The 17,263-nt window shown below is 37.4% G+C and overlaps 1 protein-coding gene across 2 annotated transcripts in view; it reads right to left on the bottom strand.

The window, feature by feature from the left end:
* Positions 1-17,263, bottom strand: part of UBE2D3 (ubiquitin conjugating enzyme E2 D3) — a 151,789-nt gene that overhangs the window by 70,579 nt on the left and 63,947 nt on the right. For both annotated transcript variants that reach the window (XM_074228789.1, XM_074228788.1), the window contains one exon: positions 12,019-12,167. In XM_074228789.1, the coding sequence (XP_074084890.1) occupies positions 12,019-12,167 (149 nt within the window). The remainder of the gene's footprint in view (positions 1-12,018; positions 12,168-17,263) is intronic.

Below are 17,263 nucleotides of genomic sequence, written 5' to 3'. Positions count from 1 at the left end.
TATTGGAAAGTGGGATGCTTATCAATTAGGGAATTGGTTGAACAAGTTGTGGTATATGAATGTAATAGAATACTATTACTTGATAAGAAATGTTGAACAGGCAGATTTCAGAAGAATTAGTAAAGACTGATATAAAGTGAAATGAGCAGAACCAAGAAAATGTTGTGCACAGTATCAGCAACATTGTGTGATGATTAACTGAATGGCTCAGCTCTTCTCAGCAGCACAATAATTCAAGACTAGTACAAAGGACTCACGAAGGAAAATGTTATTTACATCCAGATAAAAAAAAAACTGTTGGACTCTGAATGCAGATCAATACATAATTTTTTCACTTTATTATTTTTTGTGCTTTTTTCAATCTAAATCTTTTCATAACTGTGACTAATATGGAAAGCTTTACATGATTGCACATATATTATCCTTATTAAATTGCTTATCATCTTTGGAAGGAAGGAGGAAAAGGGGAGAAGTAGAAAAATTTGAACTCAAATTTTATTTAAAAAAAACCCAAATGTTAAGGGGCAGCTAAGTGGTACAGTGGATAGAGCACTAGCCCTGGAGTCAGGATGACCTGAATTCAAATCTTGTCTCAGACACTTAACAATTATCCAACTGTGTGACCTTGGGCAAGTCACTTAACTCCATGACCTTACCAAAAAAAAACAAAAAAAACTTAAAGATAAAATAAAATCCCTTGTCTAAAAAATGAATGTTAAAATTGTCTTTACTTGTTTTTTTTTATTTTATTTTTTTAATATTTATTAATTCTCTTTTTTGTACAAATAATATTTTTATACATTAATAAAATATTCTTGTTTAAGAGTACACAGAATACCCCCTCCCCCCACAAAATATAGACTCGCTTGAGCAATAAAGTGAAGGGGAGAGAAAAAAATTAAAATAAAGAAATAATAGTAATAATTATAGGTATGGCCAGGTGGCACAATGGACGGAGCCCCAGCCCTGGAGCCAGGAGCACCCAAGCCCATATCCAGCCCCATACACCCAACAATCATCCAGCCCCATACACCCAACAATCATCCAGCTGTGTGAAATACAAGCCACCCCAACCCCACTGCCCTGAAAAAACCAAAAAAAAAGAAAAAAAGGCCCAAAATAAAATAGTAATAATAGTAGGGGTGGCTGGGTGGCAGACAGAGCATTGGCCCTTGAGCCAGGAGCACCCAGGTCCAAATCTAGCCTCAGACACCCAACAATCACCCTGCTATGCGGCTCCAGGCAGGTCACCCAGCCCCATTTGCCCTGCACCCCCCCCAAATAATAATAATAATAAAAAAATGTGCTTCAGTCTTTACTTGTACTTGGAAAAAAATATTTTATAAAGTTTTCTTGAGCTCTATATTTTTACTCTATGTGTTTGTTTCAAATGTGTTTCTTGTAAACAACATATTGGTAGATTCTGGTTTTTAATCCACTTTGTCATACACTTCTATTTTATAGATAAGTTCATCTATTCACATTTATGATTATTAATTGCATATTTCTCTCCATCCTATTTCCCTATTTATCCTTCTCTCTCTACCTTGTCCCTCCTCAAAAATTTGTTTTGCTTCTGAACATGCTACTTTTCTTAATCTATCTTCCATTCTATCAGTCCCACTCCCTTCTCCTTTTACTTCCCTGTAGGGTAAGATAAATTTCTATACACACCTGATTGTAAATGCTATTTCCTTGTTAAGCTAACTCTGATGAGAGTAAAGTTCAAGCACTGTCCATCACCACCCTCCATCTTCCCCTCTATTGCAAAAGCTTTTTAATGTGACATAATTTCCCCCATTTTCCCTCTCTTCCCCCTTCTCCCAATGAATCCCTCTTTCTCACCCCTTAGTTTCTTTTTTAAATCATTCATCATAGTCAATTCATACCTATGCCCTATGTCTATGTCTAATTGCTCTAATAATGCTACAGTTCTTCAGTGTTATATGTATCATCTTTCCAAACAGGAATATAAACATTTTAACTTCTTGATTCCTTTCTAATTTTTCTTTGCTGTTTACCTTTTTGTGCTTCTCTTAAGTCTTATATTTGAAAGTCATAATTTCTATTCTATGCTTGTCTTTTCATCAGGAATGCTTGAAAATCTTATGTTTCATTAAATATTTTTCCCCTGAAAGATTATATTCAGTTTTTCTGGGTGGATGTTTCTTGGTTGTCTTCATCCTTCTTTATCTCCCTGCACTTTTTGACAGTGTTGATCCTCTCTCTCTCTCTCTCTCTCTCTCTCTCTCTCTCTTCCTGTGTGTGTTTGTATGTGTGTGTGTGTGTGTGTGTGTGTGTGTGCGTGTGTTTTAGTGGTCCTGTTCTCTTGCTTGTCACACCACTCCTCCATCTCCTTTGTTGAATCTTCAACCAGCTTATAGGTCTCTTCCAAGGGTCTGTCCTAGGCCCTCTTTTCTTTCTACATCTATACAATTTTTCTTGGTGATCTCATCAGTTCCCATGAGTTAAATTATCATCTCTCATCAAATGATTCTCTTATCTATCCAACCTTAGTCTTTCTCCTGATCTTTAACCTTGCATCTCTAAATATTTCATGGATATCTCAAATTGCATGTTTTGCAGACACCTCAAACACCACATATAAATAAAACTAATCATCTCTTCATCATCCACATACAATCCCCTATCCTATTCCCAACTTCTCTATATCCAATCTGTTACCAAGCTTTGTTGTTTCACCTTCATAACATCTCTCATAGTCTTTTCTCTCCACCAAACAGTTACACCCTTATGCCTGGATTATTGTAGTAACCTTCTGGTTAGTCTCTCTGCCTCAATACATTTTCCATTTAGTTATCAAACTGATCTTCCTAAAGAACAGGTCACTCCTCTACTCAATAAACTCTGACTCCCTATTAATCTTCAGTTTTAAATATGAAAATCACAAGTTTGGCTTTTAAAGTCTCTTATATCCTGTCCCCTTCCTGCCTTTACTTCCTTTTATGTATTCTAGCAGCACTGTCCTTCTTGCTGTTCTCACTTGACAGATAGTTCATATTTTTATTCTATGGTGCTGTGCCTTTTTCACTATTCCCTCATGTCTGGAATGCTCTCCCCTCCTTGCTGCTGAGTTCTGGCTTCCCTCAGAATTGAGCCTAAATCTGACCTTTTACAAGAGACCTTTCGTGGTCCATTTCCACCTCCTCCTCCCATTGCTAGTGTTTTCCCTTGGAGATTCCCCTCTCATTTATACTGCATAAATCTTGTATGCACATAGTTGCTTGCATGTTGTTTCCCTCATTTTAATGAGTTTCTTGAGCACAGGGACTGTATGTTGCCTTTATTTGTATCCTCAATGCTTAATGCAGTGACTAGCATACAGTAAGCATTTAATAAATTCTGTTGACTGATTTTTTTGAAAAAAGGTCAACCAATAAAATATAAATAGCAAATGACTAGATAATTGGGAAAATATAAATGTTGGATAAAACATACCCCTGAGCTCAAAGAGTTTAAAAAGAAAAAAAGGCATCAACCACAAAAAAACTTAATTAAGGACATTAGGTAGGAACAATTCAGTTTAGTTGATAGTCAGGAAAAACTGGGTTCAATTCCTGTTTTTGACATTTACCTGTGATTGTCATTTAACTTCAGTGAACCTCAGGGAACTCCCTAGGATTTTTCTACCAAATCACAGACCTTAAGAGTGAGTTACCAACACTGACAAATTTCCATATTTGTGCATTAGAGATTTGTCAAATAAAAAAGAAGAAAAACCAGTAAGGGGGATTTGAACTCACATCTTCCCCACAGTACCTACTGAGCCACCTAGCTGCCTAGGTAAGGGTTTAATAAATGTTTCCCTTCCAGCTCAGTCAGGTTTTGCCCTAAATGAGAAGATGCTGTTCTCTACACTGGGTTCCTGTTGTATTTGTGGAGCTGGTTATAACTTTTTTTGTGGGAGAGGCATGGGTATTCTAAAGAGTCTTCAGATGAAACATTCATTGAAAGAGAAGTTGCAGACTTAGAGGAGAAACCAGCTCCTGTACATGTCCCTAATTTTTTCAACTTGCCTTATTAGATGCTTGGAATGAATTTCCTTGGGTGAGATCAGGCTCTTTTGTTTTGATCTAGGAGCTCATGTCTCTCACAGCTAAAGAACTCATCCATTCTAGTATATTCTTTGACATATTCTAATCTGTTCAGCTTCTCTGATTTCTGTTGGCTGTATCCTTGAATAAATGGGATTACTCAATATTTGATAAAATTTATCTCGGTCCTTTTGTGTATTTATCACTTGAAGGAAAGAATCTAAGCTGATGAGTATAAGCCAAGGGTCACCCCCCTCCTTTACAAATAAGTGGGGTTGAGTCTGAATCAGACCTCTAGACAAGGGATGTTTGACAGGGCAAAGAGATGTACTTCTAGCCTGTGACCCTCCTGGAGATAGGTAAGGAAAGAAGCAAGTGCCCTGTCATGGCCCTTTTCTTGCTCTCCTTGAAGCAGAAACATTTCTGTTCTTTGGATGAGTAGGTCAGATTCTAGAGATATCTATTTTTGCCACTCATAAACAGAGTCTATTTGACCCCTCTAAACATATTTTGAATGGACACATCCTACACAGGCATTACAATTCTTAATCGTACAATTCAGTAAGAGTTAGTTGGTTGGAAAAGAGAATGGAAATAGAAATAACTATAAGAAGTCCAAGAAGGTAATGAGGTTCTAAAACAGAGTGGTAGCAAAGATTATGCTTGTCCTTCATTTTTGAAGAAGACCATGGTCTTCATTTTTGAAGAAGACCATGACATCAGGGAGGTGCATGTGCACAACCATGTGAATTGGATTTGAGGGAGAAAGGGTTGTGCTAAGTCACCAGCCTCACTTTCTTCTCCAGTAGCCAAATATAAATCAGGATGACTGAAGATGGCTTTTGATGTGATACAATCAGGATTAACTGACTTGCCCAAGATCACACAGCTAGTAATTGTCTGAGGCTGGATTCAAACTCCAGTCCTCCTGACTCCAAGGTCCTTATGCCATCTAACTGACCCCATTGGTAGCAATAGGATGAGAGGAGGAAGAAGATATGAAAAAAATCTATCAATAAACATTTCAGTAGTGGAAAAAAACCTGATAACTGACAAGATCTGAAAGCTAACAGAAAGAAATGAGTTTAAGTCCAAAATAACCCCAAAGTAACAAATATGGGAAAACAGAAATGGTAAAATCAGTAGGATCATGTTTTGGGAAAAGATATTAAGAATAGCTTAAAAACATATTAAGTATATGCTGAGCTATTAAGTATAGATTAAGATAGTAAGATATCAAGATATTAAGTATAGCTTAAAATTAAGATATTAAGTATAACTTAAAATATATTAAGTATATATTGAGCTTACAATGTGTCATCAAAGTGGCACAGTAAGAGGCAATGTCATATAGCTGAAGATTCAGGTCTATAACTCTAAAGAGATTTCCAGACTAAAGCTAAACCTTGCATTTTTCTATGTGTGCATAATAAGCAAATATAAAATACAAACAAAGAAATGTGAAGTAAATTCAAGAAGGAAAGAACTAATATTAGCTTGGGAGATCAGTAAGAAAACATTGAGTCCACTATATATGGGTAGCTAGATGGCACAGTGGATGGAGCACCAGCCCTGGAGTCAGGAGGACATAAGTTCAAATCTTCATACATTCAATAATTCAGACATTTAATAATTGCTTAGTTGTATGACCTTGGGTAAATCACTTAACTACCTTGACTTGCCAAAAAATAAAAAGAGCTTATTATATACTAATCCCTAAGCACTTTATAAATTTTATTTCCACTTGATCCTCAATTACTGAGAGGTAATTACTGGTATTATCTGATTTCACAGTTGAGGAAACTGAGGCAGATAACATTTAAATAATTTGCCCAATCACACAACTCATAAGTTTCCTGGGATTGATTTGAACTCAGGGGATTTATATAGAAGGCAGCACCAGAAGTGTACTTTGAAGGAAGCTAGAAATACTAGGAAGTAAAAAGAAAGAGTACATTCCAGACACAATGAAACTCATCTGTGCAAAAGAAGTGCCTTGGGAGATGGAGGATTGTTTCTGTGGAATTGCAGATCTGTTTGACTGGAAGGGTAATCCTAAATAAGACTGGAAAGATGCCTGGGATCCAGATTGTGAAGAGCTTTAAATGCCAGACTAAGGATATTGAGTCAATAAGCTCTTTATTAAGAATCTACTATGTGCTTAATAATTGCTAAGCATAACAGGGTGATGCTCAAGAGAGTTCATTCAATAGAATTTAATGAGTGTTATCTCTCCCCTTATAAAGCAGTCCTCTCTCTCTAAAGTGGTAGCTATGGTCCAATCCCTTGGGATAGTGATCAACTAATCAGAAGGGGGGAATATAGATCATATTCTACCTTCCCAGTAATAGCCAATTTATTCTAATTGCCTCTCTTTCTCTCTCCTCATTCTGCCCCCTCCTTTCCTCTCTATAAACTACCTTATTATGATCTGGGAGTATAACCCTGTTGACAACCTTGATGAAATCTTCAAATCCTCATTCTGATTCACTCCCCGTATCCAATCAGGTGTCAAGGCTTGTTTTTACCTCCAGAATGTTTCTTGATTCTGTCCCCTTCTCTCTGTCACAATTAGGTATTACCCTAATTCAGGTCTTTATCACTTTTTCCTTGGCCTATTGCAGTATCTTTCTAATTAATGCCCTTGTTCAAGTTTCTCCCTCTTCAATTTATCCTGCATACAACTTCCAAAGTACTAAAATGAAGTTCTTTACTCCTGTTTTTTACTAAAATGACTACTTTTTGATTCTAAGTACAAATATTTCATCTTTAATTCTTTTAAATTTCTATTTTTAAAGTTTTATGATATACACAACTATTAATAAGCTAATACATTATATAATTTAGAAATAAGTAAATATACAGTAAATAGATTGAGTTTGGCTCAAAAATGTCTCACTGACAAGGGTCTTTTATTTTAAAAGTTTGGAGATTATTGCTATAAGGTATAAACATGCCAATTGTTACCTTGTTTAATCAAAGGGAATGGGATTGGTGGTGGGGGAGGGGGACTGGAATTATTGAAATTATTGACTATGACACCAGGGAGGAAGAACTCTAATATGGAGGATCCACTCCTCTGTGAGCCTCATAAAAGACCTTTTTTCCTTATCCTAATGCTCACCATAACCTTTAAAGAACTATTTCAAATGATGGGAGGGAGAAGGGGAATCCTGTGTGACTTATAAAAGAAAAACAAGAGACTGTTGTCAGTTATACCATGCTTCAACTCTTATCTCACCTGGAACCTCCTTACTTTAGAATATACATCTTTTCCAGTGGCCTTCTTGCCCTGGAACATCCATTTTTGGAGCAATGATATAGTCCCAACAAAAGTGCATGGCAAAAGCAAATAGAGTGCTTCATAAGTTTTAGTGCACTTTTAAACTATTCAAGATGCAAAATGCACCAAGATTTTTGAGAGACCCTGCAGAGGAGAGTTCAAATCAATCCCAGGAAACTTATGAGTTGTGTGATTGGGCAAATTATTTAAATGTTATCTGCCTCAGTTTCCTTTCCACTTTCATGGCCCTTCTAGGTAGAAGAGAGGATATTGTTTAGGCAGCCTTCCAACCATAGGAGGGAAATTTCTTGGGGAGGGAGATTTCTCTTGGAAATTGCCTTGAGAGCAATTCCAAATTCTGGTGCACTACCGAAGAACTAACAGGGTTATTAGTGCCTCTCAGGTATAGTCAGGAACAACCATACCAATCCCCAGAATTCTTTGCTAACTGGCTCTTCTCTTTATTCTTTCTCTTCAGATTCTAGAATTACCAGAATTCTAGAAACTGTTTCTCTAATTGGCTTGACTTGCATTTCAGGGAAGAAATTTTTTCTCCCCTGGGCTAGCTTTCCCCTCTTCTGTTCTCAAACCATGAATCTATAGGTTTGAAAAAAAAATTGTTCCTAGTGATGCAACTTATTAGAAGTATTAAGCACAACCTATCTACATAGGTTCCCTAAACATACAGAAGCAACTCATGGGTAGAATGAAAATATATATAAGATCTAAGGCATGGGCCACTTCTGTCAGGAGAAGAGACCCAAAAAAAGTAACAACACTGAGGCAGGCACTTCTGGAGGTGAAGCACTCCATAAGGAGTATCAGTCTGGAATTATAATGTCTACCACATTTCAAATATAAGAAGTTTGAAATTCAAGATAAAAGAGGCATTATCCTGCTCATTTTTAAGGAAAGTGGCAGCCCTTGGCTTATACTTGCAAGCACTCTTAACTGACCTGCTGAACTATCATGTGTAATGACTTCTATTTAATTTTCACTTTCTAACCTGGACATAAATCCTGGACACCTTTTCCTGGACAGTATACATCTGCTTGGGTAAAATTCTTAGAACCTCAGAGATACTGTTCTTACTAGGATATTTTGTAATGGACTGGATGAGAGCATGACCCAGGAGTTGGTTAGACTGTTGGACAAGGGACAGAGTTCCACAGTAAGACTTAAGAAAGGTCACAACTGGAGGAGGTCATACAGTAAGAGTTCCAATCTAAAGACCCACACAAGAGAGGAACCCTACTCCTACACCTGCTTCAAGTACCATGGACTTTTACTGACTCAAATGAGCTGACCTAAACGAACATAACTAGAGCAGATTAACTAGCAGCCCTACCCATGCCATTTGTATTCCTAAAACTTTTTTCCAATTTGACCATCTTCCCTACACTTGAAAAGCCAGCAATAAATCTGCTCCAGGGACTGATGCCTTCTCCCTCTCTCCCTTCTTTTTTTTCCTTCCCCTCCTTTCCAGTCTTTCTCAATTTTTCTTTTCCTCTATTGATTATTTCAAATTTATCCTCTATATACCTTATTTGTACATAACTGATAGCATGTCAATTTTTTAGGGGCAGCTTAGAGGTGCAGTGGATAGAGCACTGGCCTTGGAGTCAGGAGGACAGGAGTTCCAATGGAGCCTCAGACACTTAATACTAGCTGGGCAAGTCACTTATCCTTGATTGCCTCACATCCAGGGCCAACTCCAGTCATCCTGATTCCTATCTGGGTCACTGGATCTTAGAAGACTCTGGAGAAGAAAGTGAGGCTGGTGACTTAACACAGAACCCCTCATTCAAATCCAATTCATGTACTAGTCATGGTATCATCTACCTGATGTCATGCTCTTCTTCAAGAATGAAGGACAAAACACAAAATCCTTCCTCTCCTACTCCTTGTCCCTGTGGAGTAGGTGAAGTAGACGTTTTCCAGAAATATTGTAGCTCTAGGCTAGCAAGGACTGAGCCCTATAACATTCTCCAACTTCCATTATCCATGGATGGAACCATGCTATCAATGATCCGCTAGTATTCCTCCTGGACTCCTTTTTTGACCTCTTATGTCTCCTTCCTGTTCTGTTGTTTCTTTTTTCTTTTTTTTTAGTTTTTTTTTGCAAGGCAAATGGGGTTAAGTGACTTTCCCAAGGCCACACAGCTAGGTAATTATTAAGTGTCTGAGACTGGATTTGAACCCAGGTACTCCTGACTCCAGGGCCAGTGCTTTATCCACTGTGCCACCTAGCTGCCCCCTGTTGTTTCTTAAGGGAGTTTTTTTTTTTTAGCTTTTATAGTGAGAGAAGACTTTGAACTACCTCTACTCCTCACTAAGAGACCATGGGAAAAATCATTTAACTTGTCTGGGTCTGTTTCTTGTGATAAAATGGAAGATTAAAATTTTTATATATTTGTGAAAACACTAAAATAGTATTTTTAATTTTTAAAAATTTTTTAAAATTTAAAAAGAAAATAAAATGGATATGGTTTTAGCAAAGAAGCACAAATAATCAATAACCATATAAAAATATTCTAAATCATTAACATTAAGAGAAATGGACATTAATATAAATCTGAGGTTTCACTAATAACAATCAAATTGGCAAAGAAAATGAAAAACAAGTCATTAATTTTGGAGAGGTTGTGGGAAGACAGGCACACTAATTTGCTCTTAGAGTTGTGAATTATTTCTGGAAATAATTTGATACTATATTCTGGAATTTCTAATTCTGGAAAACAATTTGCTATTATATGAGAAAAGTCACTTAAAGAATTCAGATCCTTTGAACCAGTATCATACTGTTGGGCATATGCCCTAACCCAGGGCTCTAAGATTGTCTTATTTTGTTGTGCTTCCAGATAGTTTCCCATTATTACCAAGCATCAAGGGTAGGCAATTCTTTTCACTCTTGTGGGAGAAACTTCTCTATCCCTAGGAAGAGCAATGAAAAGCACCTACTCCACTTGTTGTAACCAATTATTTGTTAATCTTTTATCTTTTTACAGAATATGCCAACCCCCCCCCCACATGTAGTGCTTCATATTCCTGATTTGAGCTCAGAGAGCTTTAACTGGAAGCATAGAGCTGCCTAGCCTGGTTCACAATGGCATTTTCTCTTGTGATTACAGAACTCATGATCAGGGTATTGACTGGAGCAGTTCTTTAGAGCCATAGACGCTAAGGTCCTGACAATATTTATGGTAGCATACCATCCTTTCACCACACTTCATGCCAGTGGCCACAATCTCAAAAGGATGATGACTTTTGCTGTGAGTTACAGCAAGGTCATACCTTTCACCTTGAAAAATGAAGCTGCACAGAGCTCTGGAGGGGGATCCTGTGCTTACTCTTGAACAGTGCAGGTCCCTACACTTGTTGAAGTCCTCTTTGGTAAGATAATCAGCCGGTGTGCATCTTCTGGAGCACCCAAGCCTGAATCATCTGTCATCTGACACTCCTGTTTCTATGCCCCAGAGTGCCTCACACTGCTGCTTATGAGTGGGGCAGGCCCCATTGTAACAGTAAACTTCCCAGCATGATGTGCCATTCTCTTTGGATATGTTTTCTGGACATTTAGCCTGCTGGTCATTGCAGTACTCTGACAAGTCATAGGCATCCTGAGCATCCCAAGAGAACTCTCCATCTGCTGTAAGAAGGCATGACTGTCAACATTCCCCTTCTACACAATCTGTTCCTGAGGCCCACTTATATTTCATAGGATTGCAACAGTGGTTCATACATTCTTCTGGACAGCCACAATCACAGTCCTCCCCTAGCTCCACAAACTTGCTCCTACACATAGGCCCTTTCTCAGTCTGCTACAGACTTGAGAAGTTGGTTGGGCAATTCACCTGGAATATAGTCTCCCTTAGAAATTTCTGCAGATTGTCCTTACTGCAGCTACTCAACTTCTTAGGGTAGACATTATCATCTTCTCTGGAGTGCATGACATACCACCTTGCATCTTGCTGACCTCACACTGGCAGCCCTTGATGTTGTCATCAGGGTTCATGCCAAGGTTGTGTACCATTTCATGAGCTATAGTGATTGCTAGTCCAAATGAATTGGATTCCTAGTCCTGGTTCACACCCTCAGAACTCTGTGTGCACATAGAACCCAATCCAGCTAGTCCCACACCACCTCCTCCAAAATCCAGTGCAGTGATCAGTTGGGATAAATTATGCTACTGCTTCTTATTCAGACAATTTTCCCTTCATTTCAGGTAGCTGTTCAGAGAATACTGTATGTCATAGGTGATTATAGCCTTGTAACCTTTGTCCAATTAGAACTCCCCGGAAATTGAACAGCTGACAAAACCTTCCTATATGATTTAGGACCTCCTTCACCCTATTGCAAATCTCTCTAGGTTCCCACATTTCTTGCATTCTGTGTGCTCCACCACTAGATAGAGCTTCACATAGTGAGTTTCTTTTGGGATGGATCCAGGCACACAGCTCTTAGGCATGTAAACTGTAGTCATTTTGTCTCCAGGTCTCCTTGGAGGGAGGCCCTGCAGACACCATGGGAGCACTGTTTCTTCTTGACATGCCTTTCCCTATAGACTACATGTTTCCTCTGGGCATTACTGTGTCTCTCCTGGATGCTGTCATATTTACACTGGACTAGTGGCTCAATGAGATGGATGGCAGGCCCAATCTGGGAAAAAAAGCCAAATACCTTAACAGGTGCTGATGCTGACAGGAATCCCAGTGTCTCTCCACATGGCCAAGGTAGAAGGCTTTGCTTCTTTTGGGTGCTCTGTAACCTCCGTGCCATTGGTAAAGGTATAGATTTCTGTGTAGTCTGATCCCACCAGGTACCTGTTTCTAAAGAAATAGAGGGTAAAGTTATTGTGTCTCAGGCCTACATGGTAGCAGATAGTCTCAGGATTCATGGCTGTATCTGAAGAAAGTTGTCTCAGAATCCCTAAAATAGGTATCTGGAGGGATTCATATTGTTGCACATGGGGAAGTGGGCCTATCAGTGGAACTTGTGACTGAGCAATTTTGGTTCTCTCCAAGAGAACTCCTCAGGCAGAAGAGAAAATAGAAACAGAAGCTGAGGTGACAGGGGAACATTATGTAGATTGAATGTGTCTGCCACCTTCCTAGGGACCAGCACTGCCCAATCACCTATAGGGTAGGAATATGACCTTGCAAAACCAGTTGTACCTCACTGTGCTGAGTTAGATCTTGCTGCAGCTCCCTCAGCTATGCTTTTCTCCTGACCCTCCTCCAGAGGGTCTCTCCTCAACCATTTATGTAGGAGCATCACACTGATCTCACAAAGGGTTGTTCTTCTGGGAACTCTGTGAGGTGTCCCAGGATTAGAACAAATTAATACTATAGTCTATCCATTTCTTAATACAAAATAAATTTACACTGAAGGGACAACAGTTTCCATTTCCTTCTCTTTCAGCCCAGTTAGTACTCAATTCAATATAATTTCCTCAAGTTTTGAAGTTTTGTTTTGTTTTGTCTGGGGCACATAGAAGGGACCTGAATAAATATTTGTTGGGTTGCTTTTTTCCTATAGGTATCTTTGAATTTCTCTCTTTAGACTTCTTATTTGCTTAACCTGCTCATGGGGAGAATGATTACAAGAATTTCATTTTTTAACTTATTTTCTCTTCACTGAAACTCTTGCATCAGAGGCACATATGATTATAGAAGGGACCTCAGATGCTGTTAAGTCCAGCCCCTTTCAACTAAATTCAGGATTTGCTCAAGATTGTATAGGGCATAGAATGGAATCAAAGCTCTCTGATGCTAACTCCAGCCCCTTGGGACTATACCTCCCTGACAGTCAATGTGGTATAGTGGAAAGGGCTCTGATTTTGGTGTTGGAAGCCCAGAGTTTGAATTGGGTTTCTATGACTTTCTTAGCTGTGGGATTTTAGGCAAGTCATTCTGCCTCTCTCTGAGGCTCATTCTGTAAAGTGAGAGTAGAAATTTTTGCATTTTCAATCATTTACAGACTCTTCTGAAGCAAGTTCCTTATAAATCTTAATATAATATGGTAATTCAAGTTATTGGATTAATACTACTCCCCCACACATTAAAAACATACTAACTTAAAACAATTGAGGAGTGCCCCATTCCTGTTGCCCCAAGGTCCCACCCAGAAATTTTATAAATCTTTCTTTTAAGTTCTGAGGACTCTCCCACATATAACTGATTATCCCCTCACCTCCAATCCATCTTTCCTCTCATTTCTGTCAAGACTACTCCCATTATTTATTCCAGGTTTTTATTAAAAGCCCATCTCTAAGCAATTGTCAATTGTTATGTCTTATCATCTCTACCTTTACACCAAATTTCATATCCAAACTTTTCTCTCCCCTCATGCATCCACTACTTTTTTTGGATTATTTCAGTGAACTTTCTGCTTCCTCAAGTGCCTCCAGTTCATCCTCTCCATAGCTGCCAGACTCACCTTCCTAAATCATGGGTCTGACAATGTCACATATCCTCTCAAAAAGCCCTAGTGGTTCTTCATTGTTTCTAGGATAAAATACAAATACCTCAGCCTGGCTGGCATTTAAGGTCCTTTTCAATTCCAATCTACTTTTTCAGCCCTGTTCTAGTGCCTTCCCACTTTTGATATCCCCCAATTTATGTTGTATATAGCTTGTCTGTTCATAGTTATTTGTATGTTACCTGTCCCATCATATTCAAAGATCCTTGAAAGAAGGCACTGTCTTTTGCCCTTATTTCCCCAGAGATTAGCACAGTGACTGGCCCTTAGTAGATGCTTAATAAACACTTACTGACTGAATTTATTGGCTAAATATTTAATGTCTGAGCTTCACTGACTGTCTTAGCATTATATCCTCCCATCAGTCTCCTAACTTTATACCTTCTTCTTCCACTAACTTTGTATTATCTTCATTTAAGTTTTTTGGATTATTGAAATTTTCAAATTGTTCAGCTATAATCATATCAGATGATGTTGGTCTATGGCACCCCAATCATCATATGTAGTAAGGATATTCCCTTGCTTTCCTGCCTGGTGTGCTGACCTAGATATCCCCTTATTCCCTTCTCCCACACATTTTGCTCCATCAAGAGATCTTTGAAATCTATTAGAAAAGGAACAAATGAAGTTTGGATTCATACCCACCCAATCGTGTGTTAGATTATACATGATTGACCTGAAAGTGGAAGTGTCTTATTAAAGGACTCTGACAGATGTGCCAGTTTCCTTGTTTTATTGTCAATTATTCCAATTTCATAAGATCATATATTAGAGCTGGAAGCAATGACTCTTTCCTATTAACCTCCTGTTGTGGACCAGGTCTGACTCAGAATGGTCCAGTGATTCAGGTTCAGGATTAAAAAAAAATGAGTCAGTTATAATCTATCCGACTATTAATAAAAAATAAATTTACTTAATAATAACACAGAAAGCATACTCCACAGGGAGACTACAGTGATTTAGGGAGATGTAGTCTCCCTCATCTCCATACAGAAATACGCCTAGTCAACAGGGTATATTTGAGTCACATAGGTGTGACAGCAAGCAAGATATTCATTAAGTTTGAGGAGTACTGACTCCTTGTGGGATGATATGTCTTAGGTATTAGGAAGTCAAGTCAACATCTGAAATTCCAGTTATCTGGACAAATCAGGGTTCAAGGGTACTTCCCTCCCCAAATCTCATGGCAGAAATACTAGTAGATATTACTCCTACTACAGGATTGTGTCTCACACTCAGAATTGTGTCTCATACTCAGGATTGTATCACACTACAAATTGATTTCCTTAGAATTTAACTAGTTTCTGGAGTCAGTATCTCATGTATTTTAGTGACTGTCTTTTTCAAATTATGGTTTAAAGAATTTGAATCTTTCAAGATAGAGTTTTTAAATGGATGTAGTTTAAATGGGGTCTTGGAGCTTCATCCACTTTTTATCCACTTGGTATGAGTTGAAAATATTTAATATTGGCAAAAGAAAGGTCTCTGAACTGAAATTTAGTAGCTTAAAAGCCCCAGAGATTTCTTGTTTAAACAAAATTCTTCTATTTATTGGTTTTTGTCTGGGTATCTTAGAATTTCCTAGTCCTGTTTGTCAGGTCTATCTGTCATATCTACAGCTGACTCAGACTACCCATCATTTCTACCATACCTTTCTTGTTTAAGTCTTATGTGAATGTCATCTGACAAAGGGAGTAGGGAGCTTTAAAGTACTGCTCTCCCAAAAGGAATACTATCCTACTGCTTGTGTATCTAATGTAGTCCCAGGATTTGTCATTTTAAAAGGAAAGAAAAAATGCAAATCAAGAAAAAACTGTTAAAAGAAATTGTAGTTAAATCTTTTAAAATGAAATAACTAGTTAAGTGCTGAGAATGTGTTGGGACCAAAATTGGAATGAAGCTCAGGAAAGTCTTAATCATCATTTTAATGGTTGTATGAATGACTGAATCTTGGCAAGCACTTTTTTCCCTCTTACATATATTTTTCCCTTAGGAAGGATAAACAGCTCTGATTTTTAAAAAGAAAAATGGCTATTTTCTAATTTTTCTCTCACCTGGTTAATTAGCAGAAATAGATCATGCAAATTGTAATGAGAATAAAATTAAGTTAGGAAAAAAGACTTGATCTTGAGATCTGTGGAAAACATTAAATTTATGACACCAAAAGAAAATAGCAAAGTCATGATGTTTTGAATATGAACTTGAAAATCAAAATGGAAACAAAACTGAGTTTATACTGAAATTCAGAGTGAAGTTTCTATGGATTTGCTATGGGGGTGTTATGTTGGAAATTTTAAAATGTGTAGACTAAGCTCCATAATGGAACTATCTTACTACACACTTCTCTCAAAACAAACAATTTAAGATGATTTAATTAATCTATTAATCTAATGATTATATAATCTATATATATAATATATAATCTAATAATCTAATCTATTAATAGAAAGTATTTAAATAAACTTTCTCCTAGTGGCTATTGTGACTAACTAGATAGCTATTGATAATTGTTAGCTACTGCCACTGAAAGGAATTTTTTAAAACCAACACTCCATTTTCTTTGATCTGGAAAGATTGTAGTTGCTCTGAGTAAATAATTTGTAGGAACTCAATTGTTTAGCAAATTGAAGTAATATATATATATATATATGCATATATATATATATATATATATATATATATATATATATATAAACTAGCTTCAATTCTATGACACTAAAAGGAATTAGAAAAAAAGAAAATTGTGATTGGACATGAAGACATCTAGTACAACTTGGGACTTTGTTCTTGTTGTCCATGTTTAGTGTTACATTCATTGAGCCTCCCAGATGCCTTGTAGCTTGAGCACAAGCATATTCAAATTTGAAAGAAAACAATTTTTTTTAAAAATTAATTTGTCTAATACATGGCCAATATGACTAGAAGGAAAATGATCAATGTTGGAGGGAATGTAGGAAAACTGAAATAGTAATGCATTGTTGGTGGAATTGTGAACTAATCCAACATTTCTGGAGAGCAATTTGAAATTATACTCAAATGGCAATAATACTGTACATATTGATCCAGCAATACTGAGTCTGTATCCCAAAGAGATCAAGAAAAAAGGCAAAAAAAAACCCCACATGTACAAAAAATATTTATAGCAGCTCTTTTTGTAATGACAAAGAATTGGAAATTGAAGGGATGCCCATCAACTGGGGAATGAATGAACAAACTGTGGTATATGAATGTGCTGGAATGTGATATTGTTCTATAAGAAATCATGAGGGAAGGAACTTCAGAAAAGCCTGGAAAGACTAGCATGAATGGATGCTGAGTGAAATAAGCAGAACAAGAAAAACATTATACATATTAGCAACAACATTGGGGAATGATTAACCATGATGGACTTGTTCATTTCTGCATTACAATAATCAAAGACAATTTTAAGGGACTTTTGATGGGA

Source organism: Macrotis lagotis, chromosome 3 (assembly GCF_037893015.1).
Source record: "Macrotis lagotis isolate mMagLag1 chromosome 3, bilby.v1.9.chrom.fasta, whole genome shotgun sequence".
Taxonomy (NCBI): domain Eukaryota; kingdom Metazoa; phylum Chordata; class Mammalia; order Peramelemorphia; family Peramelidae; genus Macrotis; species Macrotis lagotis.
The sequence above is the reverse complement of the archived record's forward strand: the minus strand, read 5'-3'. Positions and strand labels throughout refer to the sequence as shown.